General features: G+C 45.5%; 1 protein-coding gene across 3 annotated transcripts in view; it reads right to left on the reverse strand.

The window, feature by feature from the left end:
- Positions 1 to 25,958, reverse strand: part of LOC139552599 (serine/threonine-protein kinase PAK 3-like) — a 90,602-nt gene that overhangs the window by 18,915 nt on the left and 45,729 nt on the right. For 2 of the 3 annotated variants that reach the window (XM_071364475.1, XM_071364476.1), the window contains 7 exons: positions 23,395 to 23,457; positions 21,830 to 21,973; positions 20,127 to 20,301; positions 19,425 to 19,488; positions 11,925 to 11,973; positions 11,650 to 11,762; positions 11,365 to 11,482 (listed from right to left, as the gene is read on the reverse strand). In XM_071364475.1, coding sequence (XP_071220576.1) covers positions 11,365 to 11,482; positions 11,650 to 11,762; positions 11,925 to 11,973; positions 19,425 to 19,488; positions 20,127 to 20,301; positions 21,830 to 21,973; positions 23,395 to 23,457 — 726 coding nt within the window. The remainder of the gene's footprint in view (positions 1 to 11,364; positions 11,483 to 11,649; positions 11,763 to 11,924; positions 11,974 to 19,424; positions 19,489 to 20,126; positions 20,302 to 21,829; positions 21,974 to 23,394; positions 23,458 to 25,958) is intronic. The other variant, XM_071364477.1, reaches the window with a different exon arrangement.

Consider the following 25,958-nt stretch of genomic DNA (forward strand, 5'->3'; position numbering starts at 1 on the left):
TAACCACAACAGCCTTGATCTCTGAACCAAGTTTTTAGTACTATATCTCTTGACACATTGATGAAAATAATCATGGCCTCTAATCCTTCAAGCTGCATACTGGACCCTATTCCAACTAAACTACTGAAAGAGCTGCTTAATAATATAAACGGCTCTCTATCCACTGGATGTGTACCAAAACTATCGGTCTATATTGAATCTCCCATTCCTCTCAAAGATTTTAGAAAAAGCTGTTGCACGGCCACTCACTGCCTTCCTGAAGACAAACAATGTATATAAAATGCTTCAGTCTGGTTTTAGACCCCATCATAGCACTGAGACTACACTTGTGAAGGTGGCAAATTACCTTTTAATGGCGTCAGACTGAGGCTCTGCATCTGTCCTTGTGCTCCTAGACCTTAGTGCTGCTTTTGATACCATCGATCACCACATTCTTTTGGAGAGATTGGAAACCCAAATTGGTCTACACAGACAAGTTTTGGCCTGGTTTAGATCTTATCTGTGGGAAAGATATCAGTTTGTCTCTGTGGATGGTTTGTCCTCCGACAAATCAACTGTACATTCCGGTGTTCCTCAAGGCTCCGTTTTAGGACCACTATTGTTTTCACCATATATTTTACCTCTTGGTGGTGTCATTCGGAAACATAATGTTAACTTTCACTGCTATGCGGACGACTCACAGCTGTACATTTTGATGAAACATGGTGAAGCCCCAAAATTGCCCTCCCTGGAAGCCTGTGTTTCAGACATAAGGAAGTGGATGGCTGCAAACTTTCTACTTTTAAACTCGGACAAAACAGAGATGCTTGTTTTAGGTCCCAAGAAACAAAGAGATCTTCTGTTGAATCTGACAATTAATCTTGATGGTTGTACAGTCGTCTCAAATAAAACTGTGAAGGACCTCTGCGTTACTCTGGACCCTGATCTCTCTTTTGACGAACATATCAAGATTGTTTCAAGGACAGCTTTTTCCATCTGCGTAACATTGCAAAAATCTGACATTTTCTGTCCAAAATTGATGCAGAAAAATGTATCCATGCTTTTGTTACTTCTAGGTTAGACTACTGCAATGCTCTACTTTCCGGCTACCCGGATAAAGCACTAAATAAACATCAGTTAGTGCTAAATACGGCTGCTAGAATCCTGACTAGAACAATTTTTTTTTATCATATTACTCCAGTGCTTGCCTTTCTACACTGGCTTCCTGTTAAGGCAAGGGCTGATTTCAAGGTTTTACTGCTTACCTACAAAGCATTACATGGACTTGCTCCTACCTATCTTTCCGATTTGGTCCTGCCGTACATACCTACACGTATGCTATGGTCACAAGACGCAGGCCTCCTTACTGTCCCTAGAATTTCTAAGCAAACAGCTGGAGGCAGGGCTTTCTTCTATAGAGCTCCATTTTTACGGAATGGTCTGCCTATCCATGTGAGAGATGCAGACTTGGTCTCAACCTTTAAGTCTTTACTCAAGACTCATCTCTTCAGTAGGTCCTATGATTGAGTGTAGTCTGGCTTAGGAGTGTGAAGGTGAACGGAAAGGCACTGGAGTAACGAACCGTCCTTTCTGTCTCTGCCTGGCCGGTTCCCCTCTCTCCACTGGGATTCTCTGCCTCTAACACTATTACAGGGGCTGAGTCACTGGCTTACTGGTGCTCTTCCATGCCGTCCGTAGGAGGGGTGCGTCACTTGAGTGGGTTGAGTCACTGACGTGATCTTCCTCTTTGGGTTGTGCCGTGGCAGAGATCTTTGTGGGCTATACTCTGCCTTGTCTCAGAATGGTAAGTTGGTGGTTGAATATATCCCTCTAGTGGTGTGGGGGCTGTGCTATGGCAAAGTGGGTGGGGTTATATCCTGCCTGTTTGGCCCTGTCCGGGGGTATCGTCGGACGGGGACACAGTGTCTCCCAACCCCTCCTGTCTCAGCCTTCAGTATTTATGCTGCAGTAGTTTATGTGTCGGGGGGCTAGGGTCAGTCTGTTATATCTGGAGTATTTCTCCTGTCTTATCCGGTGTCCTGTGTGAATTTAAGTATGCTCTCTCTAATTTGCTCTCTCTCTCTCTTTCTCTCTCTCTCTCTCTCTGAGGAGCTGAGCCCTAGAACCATGCCTCAGGACTACCTGGCCTGATGACTCCTTGCTGTCCCCAGTCCACCTGGCCATGCTGCTGCTCCAGTTTCAACTGTTCTGCCTGCGGCTATGGAACTCTGACCTGTTCACTGCACGTGTCACCTGTCCCAGACCTGCTGTTTTCAACTCTCTAGAGACAGCAGGAGCGGTAGAGATACTCTGAATGATTGGCTATGAAAAGCCAACTGACATATATTCCTGAGGTGCTGACCTGTTGCACCCTAGAAAACCACTAGGATTATTATTATTTGACCCTGCTGGTCATCTATGAACATTTGAACATCTTGGCCATGTTCTGTTATAATCTCCACCCGGCACAGCCAGAAGAGGACTGGCCACCCCTCATAGCCTGGTTCCTCTCTAGGTTTCTTCCTAGGTTCTGGCCTTTCTAGGGAGTTTTTCCTAGCCACCGTGCTTCTACACCTGCATTGCTTGCTGTTTGGGGTTTTAGGCTGGGTTTCTGTACAGTACTTTGAGATATCAGCTGATGTAAGAAGGGCTTTATAAATAAATTTGATTGATTGATTGATTGATATTTAATATGAACAGTGGAGAAGACAGAGGTTACAGTTGAGATGGGGGAGGTTACAGTGGAGAAGACAGAGGTTACAGTGGAGAAGACAGAGGTTACAGTGGAGAAGACAGAGGTTACAGTGGAGAAGACAGAGGTTACAGTGGAGACGGGAGAGTTTACAGTGGAGAAGGCAGAATTTACAGTGGCGAAGACAGAGGTTACAGTGGAGACGGGAGAGTTTACAGTGGAGAAGGCAGAACTTACAGTGGCGAAGACAGAGGTTACAGTGGAGATGGGAGAGTTTACAGTGGAGAAGGCAGAACTTACAGTGGCGAAGACAGAGGTTACAGTGGAGACGGGAGAGTTTACAGAGGAGCAGACAGAGGTTACAGTGGAGAAGACAGAGATTACAGTGGAGAAGGCAGAGGTTCCAAATCAAATCTAATTTTATTTGTCACATGCGCCGAATACAACAACACCTTACAGTGAAATGCTTACTTACAAGCCCTTAACCAACAATGCAGTTTTAAGAAAATACCTACAAATTAATAAAAGTAACAAATAATTAAAGAGCAGTAGTAAAATAACAATAGCGAGGCTTTATACAGGGGGTACCGGTACAGACTCAATGTGCGGGGGCACCGGTTAGCAGCAGCGTAAATGGGGGGTGAGGGCAATGCAAATAGTCTGTAAAAGCCATTTGATTAGATGTTGAGGAGTCTTATAGCTTGGGGGTAGAAGCTGTTTAGAAGCCTCTTGGACCTAGACTTGGTGCTCCTGTACCGCTTGCCGTGCGGTAGCAGAGAGAACAGTCTATGACTAGGGTGGCTGGATTTTTAGGGCCATCCTAAAAAATTCCCAACATTTTTAGGGCCTTCCTCTGACATAGGTATAGAGGTCCTGGATGGCAGGAAGCTTGGCCCCGGTGGTGTACTGGGCCGTACGCACTACCCTCTGTAGTGCCGTGCGGTCAGAGGCCGAGCAGTTGCCATACCAGGCAGTGATGCAACCAGTCAGGATGCTCTCGATGGTGCAGCTGTAGAACCTTTTGAGGATCTAAGGACCCATGCCAAATCTTTTCAGTCTCCTGAGGGAGAATAGGCATTGTCGTGCCCTGTGTTTGGACCATGATAGTTTGTTGGTAATGTGGAAGCTCTCAACCCCCTCCATTATAGCCCCGTCGATGTGAATGGGGGTGTGCTCGGCCTTCCTTTTCCTGTAGTCCACGATCAGCTCCTTTGTCTTGATCACGTTGAGGTAACTGGTGAGGTGTTGACAAAAGAGGACTGTCGCTGAGGGGTAGTAACTGGTAAGGGGATGACAGTACAGGACTGCCACTGAGGGGTGGTAACTAGGGTTGAATTGCAGAAACATGGTTACTGAGACTTACCGAGATTCACAGCCCAAAACCATACCCTTTTCCCGGGATAAATAATGTCGAGAAACCGGTCAATTATAATAAGTTATTTATATGAACAGCATGGCGTGAAATGGAACTGTTAAATTACATGCAATGTCTAAATCTTGCTTCTCTATGGCCTCTGCATGATGAATCAACGCTCAGGGTGGGACAGCTCATCTCAGTATGGAGCACTTCACAATGCATGTAGACCTCTCTCACCATGGTGACTTTATTTCTTGTGACAGGTAGACCTAGCATCTCACCATGGTGACTTTATTTCTTGTGACAGGTAGACCTAGCATCTCACCATGGTGACTTTATTTATTGTGACAGGTAGACCTAGCATCTCACCATGGTGACTTTATTTCTTGTGACAGGTAGACCTAGCATCTCACCATGGTGACTTTATTTCTTGTGACAGGTAGACCTAGCATCTCACCATGGTGACTTTATTTCTTGTGACAGGTAGACCTAGCATCTCACCATGGTGACTTTATTTCTTGTGACAGGTAGACCTAGCATCTCACCATGGTGACTTTATTTCTTGTGACAGGTAGACCTACATTGGCTGCAGCATAGCCTATGCTACTGTAAGGTCCAAATGCGTGTCTAATTTACAAATCTCCTTCTGGCTTTCGGGGTTCACCATATTTAATTGCAGCTGCAGACTTTTAAAACAGCCTATCACTCGAATATGGATGCTTTAAATCAGAGCATGTGTGAGCAGTCTCTCTCTCCATCAATTCCATTCAAATTGCATCCAAAATAGATCATCCTGTTAAAGATTGATATACTGTATTTGTCCTAGCCTACCTCTTTCAGCTAATTAATGATGGGTTATGCATAATGAGCTTCTAACTTCTACCCTCTGTCTCTTGCGCAATATGCACGCACCTCCGTCTTCTCTCTTTATAAAACTCTCCTTAGCTCTTGGAGTCCAATGCAGGAAGAGCCAGCGTAGAATAGCTTGATGGAGAAAAAAAAGTTTGCATTTATTACACCGGTAGACTATTTGAAGAGGGACGCATGCTCTTGCTTGCTGAATGTTAAATACAACAGCCAATAGAACTCACTGGTAGTTTAAAAGAAGAGCAAACCCGTGATGCCGGTAGGCTATAGCAGTTACTCCAGAAAATGATGTCATGGCTTTAGAAGCTTCTGATAGGCTAATTGACATCATTTGAGTCAACTGGAGGTGTACCTGTGGATGTATTTCAAGGCCTACCTTCAAACTCAGCGCCTCTTTGCTTGACATCATGGGGAAATCGAAAGAAATCAGCCAAGACCTCAGAAAAAGATTGTAGACCTCCACAAGTCTGGTTCATCCTTGAGAGAAATTTCCAAATGCCTAAAGGTACCATGTTCATCTGTACAAACAATAGTGTGCAAGTATAAACACCATGGGACCATGCAGCCATCATACCGCTCAGGAAGGAGACGCGTTCTGTCTCCTAGAGATGAACGTACTTTGGTGCGAAAAGTGCAAATCAATCCCAGAACAACAGCAAAGGACCTTGTGAAGATGCTGGAGGAAACAGGTACAAAAGTAAAACAGTAAAACGAGTCCTATATCAACATAACCTGAAAGGCCGCTCAGCAAGGAAGAAGCCACTGCTCCAAAACCGCCAGAAAAAGCAAGACTACGGTTTGCAGCTGCACATGGGGACAAAGATCATACTTTTTGGAGAAATGTCCACTGGTCTGATGAAACAAAAGTAGAACTGTTTGGCCATAATGACCATCGTTAGGATTGGAGGAAAAAGAGGGAGGCTTGCAAGCCGAAGAACACCATCCCAACCGTGAAGCACGGGGGTGGCAGCATCATGTTGTGGGGGTGCTTTGCTGCAAGAGGGACTGGTGCACTTCACAAAATAGATAGCATCATGAGGGAGGAAAATTATGTGGATATGTTGAAGCAACATCTCAAGACATCAGTCAGGAAGTTAAAGCTTGGTTGCAAATGGGTCTTCCAAATGGACAATGACCCCAAGCATACTTCCAAAGTTGTGTCAAAATGGCCTGACTCAGTTACACCAGCTCTATCAGGAGGAATGGGCCAAAATTCACCCAATTTATTGTGGGAAGCTTGTGGAAGGCTACCCGAAATGTTTGACCCGAGTTAAACAATTTAAAGGCAATGCTACCAAGTACTAATTGGGTGTATGTAAACTTCTGACCCACTGGGAATGTGATGAAAGAAATAAAAGCTGAAATAAATCATTCTCTCCACTATTATTCTGACATTTCACATTCTTAAAATAAAGTGGTGATCCTAACTGACCTAAAACAGGGAATTTTTACCAGGATTAAATGTCAGCAATTGGGAAAAACTGAGTTTAAATGTATTTGGCTAAGGTGTATGTAAACTTCTGACTTCAACTGTATATGCGTCAGTCTACTAATTATACAAATAGGCCCTATTATATTTCAAAATTAAAATCAAATTCGCTAGCCTATACTTGTAACTTTGTAGGCTGCATGTGCTGCACCAGAATCACATGTTCTCTTCTGCTTTATCATGGTTTGAATGATGTGCGTAATTCCAGTCCATATAATACAGTATAATACAATACAGTACAGTAATAGTCCACACTCAAAAAGATAAGCCTACTGGATCTAGTTTCATTCATTTACCCAGGAGCATATAAACTCAGCAAAAAAAGAAACGTCCTCTCACTGTCAACTGCGTTCATTTTCAGCAAACGTAACATGTGATTCAACAACGGAGACATAAACTGGACATGTTCCACAGACATGTGACTAACAGAAATGGAATAATGTGTCCCTGAACAAAGGGGGGGGGCAAAATCAAAAGTAACAGTCAGTATCTGGTGTGGCCACTAGCTGCATTAAGTACTGCAGTGCATCTCATGGACTGCACCAGATTTGCCAGTTCTTGCTATGAGATGTTACCCCACTCTTCCACCAAGGCACCTGCAAGTTCCCAGACCTTTCTGGGGGGAATGGCTCTAGCCCTCACCCTCCGATCCAACAGGTCCCAAACGTGCTCAATGGGATTGAGATCCAGGCTCTTCACTGGCCATGGCAGAACACTGACATTCCTGTCTTGCAGGAAACCATGCACAGAACGAGCAGTATGGCTGGTGACATTGTCATGCTGGAGGGTCATGTCAGGATGAGCCTGCAGGAAGGGTACCACATGAGGGAGGAGGATGTCTTCCCTGTAACGCACAGCATTGAGATTGCCTGCAATGACAACAAGCTCAGTCCGATGATGCTGTGACACACCTCCCCAGACCATGACGGACCCTCCACCTCCAAATCGATCCCGCTCCAGAGTACAGGCCGCTGTGTAACGCTCAGTCCTTCGACGATAAACGCAAATCCGTCCCTGCTGAGACAAAACCGTGACTCGTCAGTGAAGAGCACTTTTTACCAGTCCTGCCTGGTCCAGCGGGTTTGTGCCCATAGGCGACGTTGTTGCCGGAGATGTCTGGTGAGGACCTGCCTTACAACAGGCCTACAAGCCCTCAGTCCAGCCTCTCTCAGCCTATTGCGGACGGTCTGAGCACTGATGGAGGGATTGTGCGTTCCTGGTGTAACTCGGGCAGTTGTTGTTGCCATCCTGTACCTGTCTCACAGATGTGATGTTTGGATGTACCGATCCTGTGCAGGTGTTGTTACACGTGGTCTGCCACTGCGAGGTCGATCTGCTGTCCGTCCTGTCTCCATGTAGCGCTGTCTTAGGCGTCTCACAGTACGGACATTTCAATCTATTGCCCTGGCCACATTGCAGTCCTCATGCCACCTTGCAGCATGCCTAAGGCACGTTCACGCAGATGAGCAGGGACCCTGGGCATCTTTCATTTGGAGTTTTTCAGAGTCAGTAGAAAGGCCTCTTTGGTGTCCTAAGTTTTCATAACTGTGACCTTAATTGCCTACCATCTGTAAGCTGTTAGTGTCTTAACGACCGTTCCACAGGTGCATGTTCATTAATTGTTTATGGTTCATTGAACAAGCATGGGAAACAGTGTTTAAACCCTTTACAATGAAGATCTGTGAAGTTATTTGGATTTTCACTAATTATCTTTGAAAGACAGGGTCCTGAAAAAAGGACGTTTCTTTTTTTGCTGAGTATAGCTAGCTACATCTATGGGCTTTTATGTTTTTCTGTCGTAAATAATGTGCAGTAGCCTATATATCATACAGGCTATGTACTGGATAACGCCACAATTATTTTGGCTTTTTTGGGCTTGGGCTCATAAAATGTCTAATGTAGAGCTCATGAAATGTCTAATGTAGAGCTCATAAAATGTCTAATGTAGAGCTCATAAAATGTCTAATGTAGAGCTCATAAAATGTATAATGTGGGGCTCATAAAATGTCTAATGTAGAGCTCATAAAATGTCTAATGTAGAGCTCATAAAATGTCTAATGTAGGGCTCATAAAATGTCTAATGTGGGGCTCATTAAATGTCTAATGTAGGGCTCATAAAATGTCTAATGTAGAGCTCATAAAATGTCTAATGTAGGGCTCATAAAATGTCTAATGTGGGGCTCATTAAATGTCTAATGTAGGGCTCATTAAATGTCTAATGTAGGGCTCATTAAATGTCTAATGTAGGGCTCATTAAATGTTTAATATAGGGCACATAAAAGGTCTAGTGTAGGGCTCCTTAAATTTCAAATGTAGGGCTCATAAAATGTCTAATGTAGGGCTCATAAAATGTCTAATGTAGGGCTCATAAAATGTCTAATATAGGGCTCATAAAATGTTTAATATAGTGCTCATAAATTGTCTAATGTTGGGCTCATTAAATGTCTAATGTAGGGCTCATAAAATGTTTAATATAGTGCTCATAAAATGTCTAATGTTGGGCTCATTAAATGTCTAATGTAGGGCTCATAAAATGTCTAATGTAGAGCTCATAAAATGTCTAATGTAGAGCTCATAAAATGTCTAATGTAGAGCTCATAAAATGTATAATGTGGGGCTCATAAAATGTCTAATGTAGAGCTCATAAAATGTCTAATGTAGAGCTCATAAAATGTCTAATGTAGGGCTCATAAAATGTCTAATGTGGGGCTCATTAAATGTCTAATGTAGGGCTCATAAAATGTCTAATGTAGAGCTCATAAAATGTCTAATGTAGGGCTCATAAAATGTCTAATGTGGGGCTCATTAAATGTCTAATGTAGGGCTCATTAAATGTCTAATGTAGGGCTCATTAAATGTCTAATGTAGGGCTCATTAAATGTTTAATATAGGGCACATAAAAGGTCTAGTGTAGGGCTCCTTAAATTTCAAATGTAGGGCTCATAAAATGTCTAATGTAGGGCTCATAAAATGTCTAATATAGGGCTCATAAAATGTTTATTATAGTGCTCATAAAATGTCTAATGTTGGGCTCATTAAATGTCTAATGTAGGGCTCATAAAATGTTTAATATAGTGCTCATAAAATGTCTAATGTTGGGCTCATTAAATGTATAATGTTGGGCTCATAAAATGTCTAATATAGCGCTCATAAAATGTTTAATATAGAGTTCAAAAAATGTCTAATGTAGGGCTCATAAAATGTCTTTAATGTAGGGCTCATTAAATGTCTTTAATGTAGGGCTCATTAAATGTCTAATGTAGGGCTCATTAAATGTCTAATGTAGGGCTCATTAAATGTCTAATGTAGGGCTCATAAAATGTCTAATGTAGAGCTCATAAAATGTATAATGTGGGGCTCATAAAATGTCTAATGTAGAGCTCATAAAATGTCTAATGTAGAGCTCATAAAATGTCTAATGTAGGGCTCATAAAATGTCTAATGTGGGGCTCATTAAATGTCTAATGTAGGGCTCATAAAATGTCTAATGTAGAGCTCATAAAATGTCTAATGTAGGGCTCATAAAATGTCTAATGTGGGGCTCATTAAATGTCTAATGTAGGGCTCATTAAATGTCTAATGTAGGGCTCATTAAATGTCTAATGTAGGGCTCATTAAATGTTTAATATAGGGCACATAAAAGGTCTAGTGTAGGGCTCCTTAAATTTCAAATGTAGGGCTCATAAAATGTCTAATGTAGGGCTCATAAAATGTCTAATATAGGGCTCATAAAATGTTTATTATAGTGCTCATAAAATGTCTAATGTTGGGCTCATTAAATGTCTAATGTAGGGCTCATAAAATGTTTAATATAGTGCTCATAAAATGTCTAATGTTGGGCTCATTAAATGTATAATGTTGGGCTCATAAAATGTCTAATATAGCGCTCATAAAATGTTTAATATAGAGTTCAAAAAATGTCTAATGTAGGGCTCATAAAATGTCTTTAATGTAGGGCTCATTAAATGTCTTTAATGTAGGGCTCATTAAATGTCTAATGTAGGGCTCATTAAATGTCTAATGTAGGGCTCATTAAATGTCTAATGTAGGGCTCATAAAATGTCTAATGTTGGACTCATTAAATGTCTAATGTAGGGCGCATAAAATGTCTAATGTAGGGCTCATTAAATGTCTTTAATGTAGGGCTCATTAAATGTCTAATGTAGGGCGCATAAAATGTTTAATGTAGGGCTCATTAACTGTCTACGGTAGGGCTCATAAAATGTCTAATATAGGGCTCATAAAATGTTTAATATAGTGCTCATAAAATGTCTAATGTTGGGCTCATTAAATGTCTAATGTAGGGCTCATAAAATGTCTAATGTAGGGCTCATAAAATGTTTAATATAGTGCTCATAAAATGTCTAATGTTGGGCTCATAAAATGTCTAATATAGTGCTCATAAAATGTCTAATGTTGGGCTCATTAAATGTCTAATGTAGGGCTCATAAAATGTCTAATGTAGGGCTCATAAAATGTTTAATATAGTGCTCACAAAATGTCTAATGTAGGGCTCATAAAATGTCTTTAATATAGGGCTCATTAAATGTCTAATGTAGGGCGCATAAAATGTTTAATGTAGGGCTCATGAAATGTCTAATGTAGGGCTCATGAAATGTCTAATGTCGGGCTCATGAAATGTCTAATATAGGGCTCATTAAATGTCTAATGTAGGGCTCATAAAATGTCTAATGTACGGCTCATAAAATGTCTAATGTAGGGCTCATTAAATGTCTAATGTAGGGCTCATTAAATGTCTAATGTAGGGCTCATTAAATGTCTAATGTAGGGCTCATAAAATGTCTAATGTAGGGCTCATAAAATGTCTAATGTAGGGCTCATAAAATGTCTAATGTAGGGCTCATTAAATGTCTAATGTAGGGCTCATTAAATGTCTAATGTAGGGCTCATAAAATGTCTAATGTAGGGCTCATAAAATGTATAATGTAGGGCTCATGTAGGGCTCATTAAATGTCTTACTTCTCTGCAGACTGCAGCGATCTGGCCCTCGTCCATGCAGGTCTCAGTCACCACGTCAGTCAGTGAACCTCCAGCCAGGTATTCCATCACCACCCATAGCTCATCCCCTACCAGGTAACTACAGACAGAGGAGAGAGAGATGAAGTATACTAGTCCCTACCAGGTAACTACAGACAGAGGAGAGAGAGATGAAGTATAGTCATTGCATGAGATGGTCATATTTACAGTAGCTGCTATACGTGTGGTTCTCCCCATCAGCAACCACAGTAAGTGTGTGAGCCTCACCTGTCCAGGTAGTTGACTATGTTGGGGTTTTTGTTTTCCCTCATAACCAGGATCTCGTTGATGATCAGCTCCTTCTTAGGCTGCTGTTGGAGGTTCATCTGCTTGATGGCCACCTGACAGAGGAACAACCATAAACAGGACACAACACGGTGTCTTCAGTGCTCTGATAGATTACACAGTTAATGTGCCAGAAGAGAAGGCTATCAGTAGGCTGACAGATAGACGTAAGATGTGGATGATTTTCTGAAGTGACTGTGGTAGTCAAGTTAGTTTACCTCCTGGCCAGTAGCAATGTCAATGGCTGTGTACACAGTGCCAGAGGCCCTGAGGAAACAAGAGAATAACGCATTAGTTCCACATAGAAACAAGTCCTCATGCAAGGAGTTAGAACAGATCACCCAAGCTCTCAAAGTTTCAAGTTTCTAGTTTTTATTGTCATGTCCACAAGTACAGTGAAAGGCCTTTCTTGTTTGCTCCTTCCAGCACCTGTCTCTCCATGGTACCTATCTCCATAATATTAGCGTTATGCCAACTCTCACCTGTCTCTCCACGGTACCTATCTCCATAATATTAGCGTTATGCCAACTCTCACCTGTCTCTCCACGGTACCTATCTCCATAATATTAGCGTTATGCCAACTCTCACCTGTCTCTCCACGGTACCTATCTCCATAATATTAGCGTTATGCCAACTCTCACCTGTCTCTCCACGGTACCTATCTCCATAATATTAGCGTTATGCCAACTCTCAAGAGCCTGGAGGACATTTGCCAATTTTTTTTATTAACACAAGAATTTCCTTCAAAGAAACAATTACAGAATGTATTTGAATACAAGCAGTTTAATGGCTTCCATTCATAAATGATCAAGAACCATTTCATTTGGCCACCAGAGGGCAGCATTGACCATTGGCCGTTGGAAAAGGCAGCACTAGTGTCCCTGGGTCAGTAATAACTAATAGGAGTAATTACCATGTCAATAAGATGACCTTTCCTCTCTTTTATCTATAAATGTCTTGCATGATTTAAGACCCTACAGTCTATAATATGCACATTATATCACTTGCATATGTAGAGAATGTCACGAGCTCATTCTGCTGTGAGTGTGTGGTGTGTCTAAGTTACATGTGGAGAGTGTGTGGGGTGCTCACCACTCTGTGATGTGTTTAGTGTATGACTTGTGTGTACAGTACCAAGTCTGTAATGCATACAGTTCATGACTGGCATATGAACCCACCAAGTGTACAGTGTGGTTGAAGTACCCTTTTTAACATGTACAATATGATTCCTTGCAAAGTGTCTGTTCTGTCCCATGTACAGTATATGTACTGTAAATGGTGTGTTATTGTGATCCCTGTGCCACTGGGGTGTTGGGGCTCCAGGGGAATCACAGATCTGATAGTCCCTCTACAGTAGCCTGAGCATCATTTTAGTCAGACAGACACAGATTAAGTAAATTGAAGGCAGGTAGCCTAGTGGTTAAGAGCATTATGCCAGTAACTGAAAGGTCGCTGGTTTGAATCCCCAAGCTGACTAGGTGAAACACCTGTCAATGTGCCCTTGAGCAAGGTACTTAACGCTCTGGATGAGAGCATCTGCTAAATGACTACAATGTAAAAAGAATAAAAGCTTGGCTGGGGTACAGTAACCTGTCCCCCTCTCTGCCCTGACATTGTAAACCTCTGAATGCTAGAGGGCAGAGACATGCTTCTGTATTCAACCACCTTGCAATCTGCCTTTGGGCAAGAAACCACAGTCACCAGCCCGGGTACATCCTGGGGCAGTGTCAGGTTTAAACCTGACTGAACGTCTCTTTGTTTTATGATGCTTCCATTTCTGTATGAGCTCCAAAGGAACATAACACAGACCCATGAGGAATGCTGTAACCAGGAACATAACACAGACCCATGAGGAATGCTGTAACCAGGAACATAACACAGACCCATGAGGAATGCTGTAACCAGGAACATAACACAGACCCATGATGAATGCTGTAACCAGGAACATAACACAGACCCGTGATGAATGCTGTAACCAGGAACATAACACAGACCCATGATGAATGCTGTAACCAGGAACATAACACAGACCCATGAGGAATGATGTAACCAGGAACATAACACAGACCCATGATGAATGCTGTAACCAGGAACATAACACAGACCCATGAGGAATGCTGTAACCAGGAACATAACACAGACCCATGATGAATGCTGTAACCAGGAACATAACACAGACCCATGAGGAATGCTGTAACCAGGAACATAACACAGACCCATGATGAATGCTGTAACCAGGAACATAACACAGACCCATGAGGAATGCTGTAACCAGGAACATAACACAGACCCATGATGAATGCTGTAACCAGGAACATAACACAGACCCATGATGAATGCTGTAACCAGGAACATAACACAGACCTATGAGGAATGCTGTAACCAGGAACATAACAAAGACCCATGATGAATGCTGTAACCAGGAACATAACACAGACCCATGAGGAATGCTGTAACCAGGAACATAACAGACCCATGGTGAATGCTGTAACCAGGAACATAACACAGACCCATGATGATTGCTGTAACCAGGAACATAACAAAGACCCATGATGAATGCTGTAACCAGGAACATAACACAGACCCATGAGGAATGCTGTAACCAGGAACATAACAGACCCATAGTGAATGCTGTAATCAGGAACATAACACAGACCCATGATGAATGCTGTAACCAGGAACATAACACAGACCCATGAGGAATGCTGTAACCAGGAACATAACACAGACCCATAGTGAATGCTGTAATCAGGAACATAACACAGACCCATAGTGAATGCTGTAATCAGGAACATAACACAGACCCATGAGGAATGCTGTAACCAGGAACATAACACAGACCAATGGTAAATGCTGTAATCAGGAACATAACACAGACCCAAGATGAATGCTGTAACCAGGAACATAACACAGACCCATGATGAATGCTGTAACCAGGAACATAACACAGACCCATGGTGAATGCTGTAACCAGGAACATAACACAGACCCATGAGGAATGCTGTAACCAGGAACATAACACAGACCCATGATGAATGCTGTAACCAGGAACATAACACAGACCCATGAGGAATGCTGTAACCAGGAACATAACACAGACCCATGATGAATGCTGTAACCAGGAACATAACACAGACCCATGATGAATGCTGTAACCAGGAACATAACACAGACCCATGATGAATGCTGTAACCAGGAACATAACACAGACCCATGAGGAATGCTGTAACCAGGAACATAACAGACCCATGATGAATGCTGTAACCAGGAACCTAACACAGACCCATGATGAATGCTGTAACCAGGAACATAACACAGACCCATGATGAATGCTGTAACCAGGAACATAACACAGACCCATGAGGAATGCTGTAACCAGGAACATAACACAGACCCATGATGAATGATGTAACCAGGAACATAACACAGACCCATGATGAATGCTGTAACCAGGAACATAACACAGACCCATGATGAATGCTGTAACCAGGAACATAACACAGACCCATGATGAATGCTGTAACCAGGAACATAACACAGACCCATGATGAATGCTGTAACCAGGAACATAACACAGACCCATGATGAATGCTGTAACCAGGAACATAACACAGACCCATGATGAATGCTGTAACCAGGAATATAACACAGACCCATGAGGAATGCTGTAACCAGGAACATAACACAGACCCATGATGAATGCTGTAACCAGGAATATAACACAGACCCATGGTGAATGCTGTAACCAGGAACATAACACAGACGCATGGTGAATGCTGTAACCAGGAACATAACACAGACCCATGATGAATGCTGTAACCAGGAACATAACAGACCCATGGTGAATGCTGTAACCAGGAACATAACACAGACCCATGGTGAATGCTGTAACCAGGAACATAACACAGACCCATGATGAATGCTGTAACCAGGAACATAACACAGACCTGTGGTGAATGATGTAACCAGGAATATAACACAGACCCATTGTGAATGATGTAACCAGGAACATAACACAGACCCATAATGAATGCTGTAACCAGGAACATAACACAGACCTGTGGTGAATGATGTAACCAGGAATATTACACAGACCCATTGTGAATGCTGTAACCAGGAACATAACACAGACCCATGATGAATGCTGTAACCAGGAACATAACACAGACCCGTGGTGAATGCTATAACCAGGAACATAACACAGACCCATGGTGAATGCTGTAACCAGGAACATAACACAGACCCATGGTGAATGCTGAAGGAACATAACACAGACCCATGGTAAATGCTGTAACCAGGAACATAACACAGACCCATAGTGAATGCTGAAGGAACATAACACAGACCCATGGTGAATGCTGAAGGAACATAACACAGACCAATGGTGAATGCTGTAACCAGGAACATAACACAGACCCATGGTGAATGCTGAAGGAACATAACACAGACCCATGATGAATGCTGAAGGAACATAACACAGACCCATGGTGAATGCTGAAGGAACATAACACAGACCCATGGTGAATGCTGAAGGAACATAACACAGACCCATGGTGAATGCTGAAGGAACATAACACAGACCCATGATTAATGCTGAAGGAACATAACACAGACCCATGGTGAATGCTGAAGGAACATAACACAGACCCATGGTGAATGCTGTAACCAGGAACATAACACAGACCCATGATGAATGCTGAAGGAACATAACACAGACCCATGGTGAATGCTGAAGGAACATAACACAGACCCATGGTGAATGCTGAAGGAACATAACACAGACCCATGGTGAATGCTGAAGGAACATAACACAGACCCATGGTGAATGCTGAAGGAACATAACACAGACCCATGGTGAATGCTGAAGGAACATAACACAGACCCATTGTGAATGCTGAAGGAACATAACACAGACCCATGGTGAATGCTGAAGGAACATAACACAGACCCATTGTGAATGCTGAAGGAACATAACACAGACCCATTGTGAATGCTGAAGGAACATAACACAGACCCATGGTGAATGCTGAAGGAACATAACACAGACCCATGGTGAATGCTGAAGGAACATAACACAGACCCATTGTGAATGCTGAAGGAACATAACACAGACCCATAGTGAATGCTGAAGGAACATAACACAGACCCATGGTGAATGCTGAAGGAACATAACACAGACCCATTGTGAATGCTGAAGGAACATAACACAGACCCATGGTGAATGCTGAAGGAACATAACACAGACCCATTGTGAATGCTGAAGGAACATAACACAGACCCATTGTGAATGCTGAAGGAACATAACACAGACCCATGGTGAATGCTGAAGGAACATAACACAGACCCATTGTGAATGCTGAAGGAACATAACACAGACCCATAGTGAATGCTGAAGGAACATAACACAGACCCATGGTGAATGCTGAAGGAACATAACACAGACCCATTGTGAATGCTGAAGGAACATAACACAGACCCATGGTGAATGCTGAAGGAACATAACACAGACCCATTGTGAATGCTGAAGGAACATAACACAGACCCATTGTGAATGCTGAAGGAACATAACACAGACCCATGGTGAATGCTGAAGGAACATAACACAGACCCATTGTGAATGCTGAAGGAACATAACACAGACCCATTGTGAATGCTGAAGGAACATAACACAGACCCATGGTGAATGCTGTAACCAGGAACAGATAGAGTCCCCTGCCAGGAGTCTGGTTTACTGTTTGGTTCCACACCCTGACCTTGAGCCCTGTTCCCACTGCATTAACTTGACCAGTAACCCATGCCTTCCCTGTCCATCACTAAACCTTCCCATTCTCATAACACCCCAGAAGTCTTTTTGACTACAGTCTGTTTTGCTGCAGCAGAATGGCTTCATTTTGATAATGAGGTCTCACAGATTGACCTTATCCAGAATGAAGTGGAAGACTCATTTTACAAGTCACACTCCAGAGATTTAGTCAAGTCACACATCTCTCTCACGTCTGTCCCTCACTCTGTTCTCCTTGCCCTCTCTCTTCTTTATTCTCCCTCCCTCCCCCTCCCTCCCTCCCTCCCTGAGACCATCAGGCTACACCATTGTATTGTGAGTGTGTATGAATAATGAATGAGTGTTCCTGCAGCGTATCCCGACTCAGCCACTGATGCGCTGCAGCCGGCCAGGTAATGCTCTGTTGTTAGGTAGCTGTGGAACCAATCCACACTGATCATTGACTCATCAGGACGCTTCTCATGTGATCTCCAGAGGTGATGGAGTGTGAGGTGGCTAAGGTCACTGAGCTCAGGATTTGTTAACTGCTCTCATCCTCAGGTAACATTTCCCTGTGGGTTTAATCAGAGAGGTCTGTGAGAAACCACAGTTTAGTGTTCATATCCTTGTGCACAGCTGTTTTCATTTATAGACAGTGTGTGCAGATTGTCTGTCGTTATCACCCACATTGATCAGGGAGCCCTTAGGGGTGTGTTAAGCTAAGCAGACAGTGCTGGAGGAAGCTGGCTGCTGCTGTGTTCAGGTCTGATGTGGAGGGAGTGGTGATGTCAGGGCTAAGCTCACTCCAGCACCCCCAGAGAGAGAGAGAGAGAGAGAGAGAGAGAGAGAGAGAGAGAGAGAGAGAGAGAGAGAGAGAGAGAGAGAGAGAGAGAGAGAGAGAGAGAGAGAGAGAGAGAGAGAGAGAGAGAGAGAGAGAGAGAGAGAGAGAGAGAGAGAGAGAGAGAGAGAGAGAGAGAGAGAGAGAGAGAGAGAGAGAGAGAGAGAGAGAGAGAGAGAGAGAGAGAGAGAGAGAGAGAGAGAGAGAGAGAGAGAGAGAGAGAGAGGAGGGAGAAAGAGGGGAAAAGAGTGAGAGAGAGAATCAGAGAGAGAGAGGAGGGAGAAAGAGTGAGATAGAGAATCAGAGAGAGAGAGAGGGAGGGAGAAAGAGTGAGAGAGAATCAGAGAGAGAGAGAGAAGGAGGGAAAAAGAGTGAGAGAGAGAATCAGAGAGAGAGAGGAGGGAGAACAAGTCAGAGAGAGAATCAGAGAGAGAGAGAGAGAAGGAGGGAGAAAGAGTGAGAGAGAGAATCAGAGAGAGAGAGGAGGGAGAAAGAGTGGGAGAGAGAATCAGAGAGAGAGAGGAGGGAGAAAGAGTGGGAGAGAGAATCAGAGAGAGAGAGAGAAGGAGGGAGAAAGAGTGAGAGAGAGAATCAGAGAGAGAGAGGAGGGAGAAAGAGTGAGAGAGAGAATCAGAGAGAGAGAGAGAGGTTTTGAAACTTCTGTATGTGTAATGTTTACTGTTCATTTTTATTGTTCATTTAACTTTTGTATATTATCTACCTCACTTGCTTTGGCAATGTTAACACATGTTTCCCATGCCAATAAAGCCCCTTGAATTGAATTGAATTGAATTGAGAGGGAGAAAGAGTGAGAGAGAGAATCAGAGAGAGAGAGAGAGAGAGAGAGGAGGGAGAAAGAGTGAGAGAGAGAATCAGAGAGAGAGAGAGAATCAGAGAGAGCAGGCTGAGCTCATCTGGCCCGCAGCCATGTCTTAATAAAGTTCCTTTCTACTTCTCTCTCAGACCCTTCAACCTCTTTCTTTTTCTCATCTCTGTCTCTGGTCACTCCTGAGTGAGGCGTTGTCTTTCTTTCTCTCAGTTGGGCTGACTACCAAACACTACTTTGTTCCAATAAGAGGCAGTAAGTAGCTGGTGGATTTGGATTGAAGGTGGACTTACCCTTGTCCTATTTTCTCAAAGCGTGTGTACTTCTTTTTGGGGTCCCCCACACTCACAATGCTCCCTGGGAGAACAGAGAGAGGTGATTAGTGGAGAGTGTCTCTAGGTCAGACTGAGGCATGCACACACACACACACACACACACACACACACACACACACACACACACACACACACACACACACACACACACACACACACACACACACACACACACACACACACACACACACACACACACACACACACACACACACACACACACACACACACACACACACACAGCACGGCCATGGAGAGGGCAACCCTGCATTACACACACGCTCCTCTGCCCACGCCATTCATGGATGTCGCCTGCTGTGGGGCCTCGTACTGAAGCCAAATACACTGCTGCATGCTGGGAGGTTGTCCTGCACAGTAGAGCACTGCTGATGTTTTGGTCAGGGGCACATGCAGACACTGCAGAGAGGACACTGCAGAGAGGACACTGCAGAGAGGACACTGCAGAGAGAGCAGTACTCTGACTATAGAGGGGCGCTTGGCCGTCCTAAGGCTGTAATCTGTGGCTTAGTGAGCAGCCCACACTAATCACTGCGGTAGGATGGGTTTAGAGCTGAGAGGTCTGGACGCATCACAGTACAGTCACAGCACAATCTCTATGGGACTCTCCATGCTCCATAGATCCACAGAGAGACAACATACTCAGTCGCTCCAGAATCTCCTCGTCTGTCATCTTGGACTTCTTCCTCTGCCGATCGGTGTGGCGGTACAGAGTGCTGGACGTGTTCTCCGGCTGGACCTGGGACTCTGGCGGGGTTGTGACCTCCTTCACAGGGGCGGGAGGCGCCAAGGGCTCGATGACAGAGCGGGTGTAGATCTGTCAGGAGAGGCGCAGGACACAGTCACAGTCAGAGAGGAGCAGGAAACAGTCACAGAGGTTCAGGACACAGTCAGAGAGGAGCAGGACACAGTCAGAGAGGAGCAGGACACAGTCACAGTCAGAGAGGAGCAGGACACAGTCAGAGAGGAGCAGGACACAGTCCGAGAGGAGAGGAGCAGGACACAGTCAGAGAGGTTCAGGACACAGTCAGAGAGGTTCAGGACACAGTCAGAGAGGAGCAGGACACAGTCACAGTCAGAAAGGAGCAGGAACACAGTCAGAGAGGAGCAGGTCACAGTCACAGTCAGAGAGGAGCAGGACACAGTCACAGTCAGAGAGGAGCAGGACAGTCACAGTCAGAAAGGAGCAGGACAGTCACAGTCAGAGAGGAGCAGGACACAGTCAGAAAGGAGCAGGACACAGTCAGAGAGGAGCAGGACAGTCACAGTCAGAGAGGAGCAGGACACAGTCAGAGAGGAGCAGGACACAGTCCGAGAGGAGAGGAGCAGGACACAGTCAGAGAGGTTCAGGACACAGTCAGAGAGGTTCAGGACACAGTCAGAGAGGAGCAGAACACAGTCACAGTCAGAAAGGAGCAGGACACAGTCAGAGAGGAGCAGGTCACAGTCACAGTCAGAGAGGAGCAGGACAGTCACAGTCAGAGAGGAGCAGGACACAGTCGGAAAGGAGCAGGACACAGTCAGAGAGGAGCAGGACAGTCACAGTCAGAGAGGAGCAGGACACAGACAGAAAGGAGCAGGACACAGTCAGAGAGGAGCAGGACAGTCACAGTCAGAGAGGGGCAGGACACAGTCAGAGAGGAGCAGGACACAGTCAGAGAGGAGCAGGACACAGTCAGAGAGGAGCAGGACACAGTCAGAGAGGAGCAGGACAGTCACAGTCAGAGAGGGGCAGGACACAGTCAGAGAGGGGCAGGACACAGTCAGAGAGGAGCAGGACACGGTCAGAGAGGGGCAGGACACAGTCATAGAGGGGCATGACCCAGTCAGAGAGGGGCAGGACACAGTCAGAGAGGGGCAGGACACAGTCAGAGAGGGGCAGGACACAGTCAGAGAGGAGCAGGATACAGTCAGAGAGGGGCAGGACCCAGTCAGAGAGGGGCAGGACACAGTCAGAGAGGAGCAGGACACAGTCAGAGAGGAGCAGGATACAGTCAGAGAGGAGCAGGACACAGTCAGAGAGGAGCAGGACACAGTCAGAGATGAGCAGGACACAGTCAGAGAGGAGCAGGACACAGTCAGAGAGGGGCAGGACCCAGTCAGAGAGGAGCAGGACACAGTCAGAGAGGGGCAGGACCCAGTCAGAGAGGAGCAGGACACAGTCAGAGAGGAGCAGGACACAGTCAGAGAGGGGCAGGACCCAGTCAGAGAGGGGCAAGACAACAAGCATACTGTATAACTCTGTACTGAGTTGAGTTATTGAGGTGATTCGACTGTAAACCTTCCTAAGTCTTAGATCTGTAACATTGTGTTAAATCATTGTTCATAATCTCAGGGTGACTCACAGATTTAGTGTGCTCAGGTCGAGGTGCGATGACGGGTGGTTGCTCATCGTTATCATCGTCATCCTCCTCCTCTTCCTCCTCCTCCTCCTCCTCCTCCTCTGACACAGGGGGTGCTATAGGGGGCTCTGTGGATGTCTTTGCACCCTGAGGTGTAAAACAAGGTGTCAGTGAGGAGGTCTGTAGTACATTGGACTGTGACAATCTGAAACGCTGGGACAGCTGCGTCACCTGTATTACTGTAAATGGTTTGTCCAGGGACTCCTAATGTTCCATGTAATAAGGCACGTCCATGCTGACAATAGACACCTCCTAAGACCATACCATTACAACAGGGTGCTCAGCTGTGAAATAAGATAGGGTAAAACATAAATATTACATTTATTCCACAGTGTAATCAGGAATATAGTTATCCAACATGATCCACTTGATTAAACCTGGGCCCTTATCCACAAATCTAGGATCTGTCCATATAATATGATTTATAATTATCTAAAAGGCAAAACTGACCCTAGATCAGCACTCCTACTTTGAGACCCTTTGTGGATACGGGACTTGGACAAGAAAGCTCCAGTACTAGAATGGCTTCTGATCAGATGGGCTGAGGTATAGATCCCTAACAGCTAGAACATGGCTAACATTCTCTGTCGTGATGTGTTTCAGTGACAGCTCATAGAACAGCATTTTACAGCATACAGTTGGACCTGGAGAGCCAAGCAAACCAACCCCTGACCCAACACTCCAACTCCAACCAGAGACACTAAAAGCAGCCGTACAGTACGTCACACACCCATTCTGATGGTGGATCAGAGTGCTATGCAAAGCCACTCTCTCCTGTACTCCATCATAAACACCAGCATCCGGGTGACCACTTGGACTGTACAGTGGGATAGATTTCATCCATCCCTAGCCTAAACATGTAACGTAGATGGTAAAACATATCCAAAACAGCACAGCATAGCAGTAGTGGTGATTAGCTGCGGGCTATTGGTGCCAAGCCAGCAGCTCTTTGCTTAGCAGTGGAAGTTGATTTGGTTTAAGCGGTACCATGATGGATAATAGGGGTCAGTGTTCTGAAGACAGCCGCAGATTTACAGCACAGACAGAGCCGGAGAAGGCAGTGGAGATGAGAGGCTAGCTGGCTAATGATAAGCAGCGCGAGCTAGCACGTTTCTACTGGGCCATGCAGTCAGATCTAAAGCAGGGACATATTGGCTCTGTGAGGAAGGAAGTGAAGAACACGTGTTCAGACATGCAGGATTTTGAAGATCATAATCGCCCTCTTAGGCAAGCGCCCAGCCCTGACAGTTTTAAACATGGGCCATTTGGAATTGTTTAAGGAGCTGCTTACGACAAGTGGTGAAATAGAGAAGCCATTACACTTAAAAGAGAGTGAAGCGGTCTCTAATATCTCAAACATTTGGCAGATGGTAAGTCATGTTCATGTCCATCCAATAGAGCCTGCATATCTGGGCATACCCAGCATCAACAACATTAGGAGTTCAACATGGTTCCATTTAGTGTTCAGCCAATGTAGAGGCATGTGGAAAGGAATATGGAGGAGTTACCTTGTCAAATAATGCACTGCAGGTTCTAAGGCTGACAGGAGGCCCAGACGACAGCAGTCGGTTCTGAATGTGAAGGTTGAAAATGGAAGGATTTACTGAACACAGACCCACACAACATTACAGAACAATGGACTATAAAGAGATGGGGAGAGTAGAGGACAGGGGACGACTACAGAGAGATGGGGAGAGTAGAGGACAGGGGACGACTACAGAGAGATGGGGAGAGTAGAGGACGGGGGACCATTACAGAGAGATGGGGAGAGTAGAGGACAGGGGACCACTACAGAGAGATGGGGAGAGTAGAGGACAGGGGACCACTACAGAGAGATGGGGAGAGTAGAGGACAGGGGACTACTACAGAGAGATGGGGAGAGTAGAGGACAGGGGACCACTACAGAGAGATGGGGAGAGTAGAGGACAGGGGACTACTACAGAGAGATGGGGAGAGTAGAGGACAGGGGACCACTACAGAGAGATGGGGAGAGTAGAGGACAGGGGACCACTACAGAGAGATGGGGAGAGTAGAGGACAGGGGACCACTACAGAGAGATGGGAAGAGTAGAGGACAGGGGACCACTACAGAGACATGGGGAGAGTAGAGGACAGGGGGCCATTACAGAGAGATGGGGAGAGTAGAGGACAGGGGACCACTACAGAAAGATGGGGAGAGTAGAGGACAGGGGACCACTACAGAGAGATGGGGAGAGTAGAGGACAGGGGACCACTACAGAGAGATGGGAAGAGTAGAGGACAGGGGACCACTACAGAGAGATGGGGAGAGTAGAGGACAGGGGACCACTACAGAGAGATGGGAAGAGTAGAGGACAGGAGACCACTACAGAGAGATGGGGAGAGTAGAGGACAGGGGACCATTACAGAGAGATGGGGAGAGTAGAGGACAGGGGACCACTACAGAGAGATGGGGAGAGTAAAGGACAGGGGCCCACTACAGAGAGATGGGGAGAGTAGAGGACAGGGGACCACTACAGAGAGATGGGGAGAGTAGAGGACAGGGGACCACTACAGAGAGATGGGGAGAGTAGAGGACAGGGGACCACTACAGAGAGATGGGAAGAGTAGAGGACAGGGGACCACTACAGAGAGATGGGGAGAGTAGAGGACAGGGGACCACTACAGAGAGATGGGGAGAGTAGAGGACAGGGGACCACTACAGAGAGATGGGGAGAGTAGAGGACAGGGGACCATTACAGAGAGATGGGGAGAGTAGAGGACAGGGGACCATTACAGAGAGATGGGGAGAGTAGAGGACAGGGGACCATTACAGAGAGATGGGGAGAGTAGAGGACAGGGGACCACTACAGAGAGATGGGGAGAGTAGAGGACAGGGGACCACTACAGAGAGATGGGGAGAGTAGAGGACAGGGGACCACTACAGAGAGATGGGGAGAGTAGAGGACAGGGGACCACTACAGAGAGATGGGGAGAGTAGAGGACAGGGGACCATTACAGAGAGATGGGGAGAGTAGAGGACAGGGGACCATTACGGAGAGATGGGGAGAGTAGAGGACAGGGGACCATTAGGGAGAGATGGGGAGAGTAGAGGACAGGGGACCCCTACAGAGAGATGGGGAGAGTAGAGGACAGGGGACCATTACAGAGAGATGGGGAGAGTAGAGGACGGGGGACCATTACAGAGAGATGGGGAGAGTAGAGGACAGGGGACCATTACAGAGAGATGGGGAGAGTAGAGGACAGGGGACCACTACAGAGAGATGGGGAGAGTAGAGGACAGGGGACCATTACAGAGAGATGGGGAGAGTAGAGGACAGGGGACGACTACAGAGAGATGGGGAGAGTAGAGGACAGGGGACCATTACAGAGAGATGGGGAGAGTAGAGGACAGGGGACCACTACAGAGAGATGGGGAGAGTAGAGGACAGGGGACCATTACAGAGAGATGGGGAGAGTAGAGGACAGGGGACCATTACGGAGAGATGGGGAGAGTAGAGGACAGGGGACCATTACAGAGAGATGGGGAGAGTAGAGGACAGGGGACCACTACAGAGAGATGGGGAGAGTAGAGGACAGGGGACCCCTACAGAGAGATTGGGAGAGTAGAGGACAGGGGACCACTACAGAGAGATGAGGAGAGTAGAGGACAGGGGACCACTACAGAGAGATGAGGAGAGCAGAGGACAGGGGACCACTACAGAGAGATGAGGAGAGCAGAGGACAGGGGACCACTACAGAGAGATGGGGAGAGTAGAGGACATGGGACAACTACAGATAGATGGGGAGAGTAGAGGACAGGGGACCACTACAGAGAGATGGGGAGAGTAGAGGACAGGGGACCACTACAGAGAGATGGGGAGAGTAGAGGACAGGGGACCCCTACAGAGAGATGGGGAGAGTAGAGGACAGGGGACCACTACAGAGAGATGGGGAGAGTAGAGGACAGGGGACGACTACAGAGAGATGGGGAGAGTAGAGGACGGGGGACCATTACAGAGAGATGGGGAGAGTAGAGGACAGGGGACCATTACAGAGAGATGGGGAGAGTAGAGGACAGGGGACCACTACAGAGAGATGGGGAGAGTAGAGGA

This window comes from Salvelinus alpinus, chromosome 24 (assembly GCF_045679555.1).
Source record: "Salvelinus alpinus chromosome 24, SLU_Salpinus.1, whole genome shotgun sequence".
Classification (NCBI taxonomy): domain Eukaryota; kingdom Metazoa; phylum Chordata; class Actinopteri; order Salmoniformes; family Salmonidae; genus Salvelinus; species Salvelinus alpinus.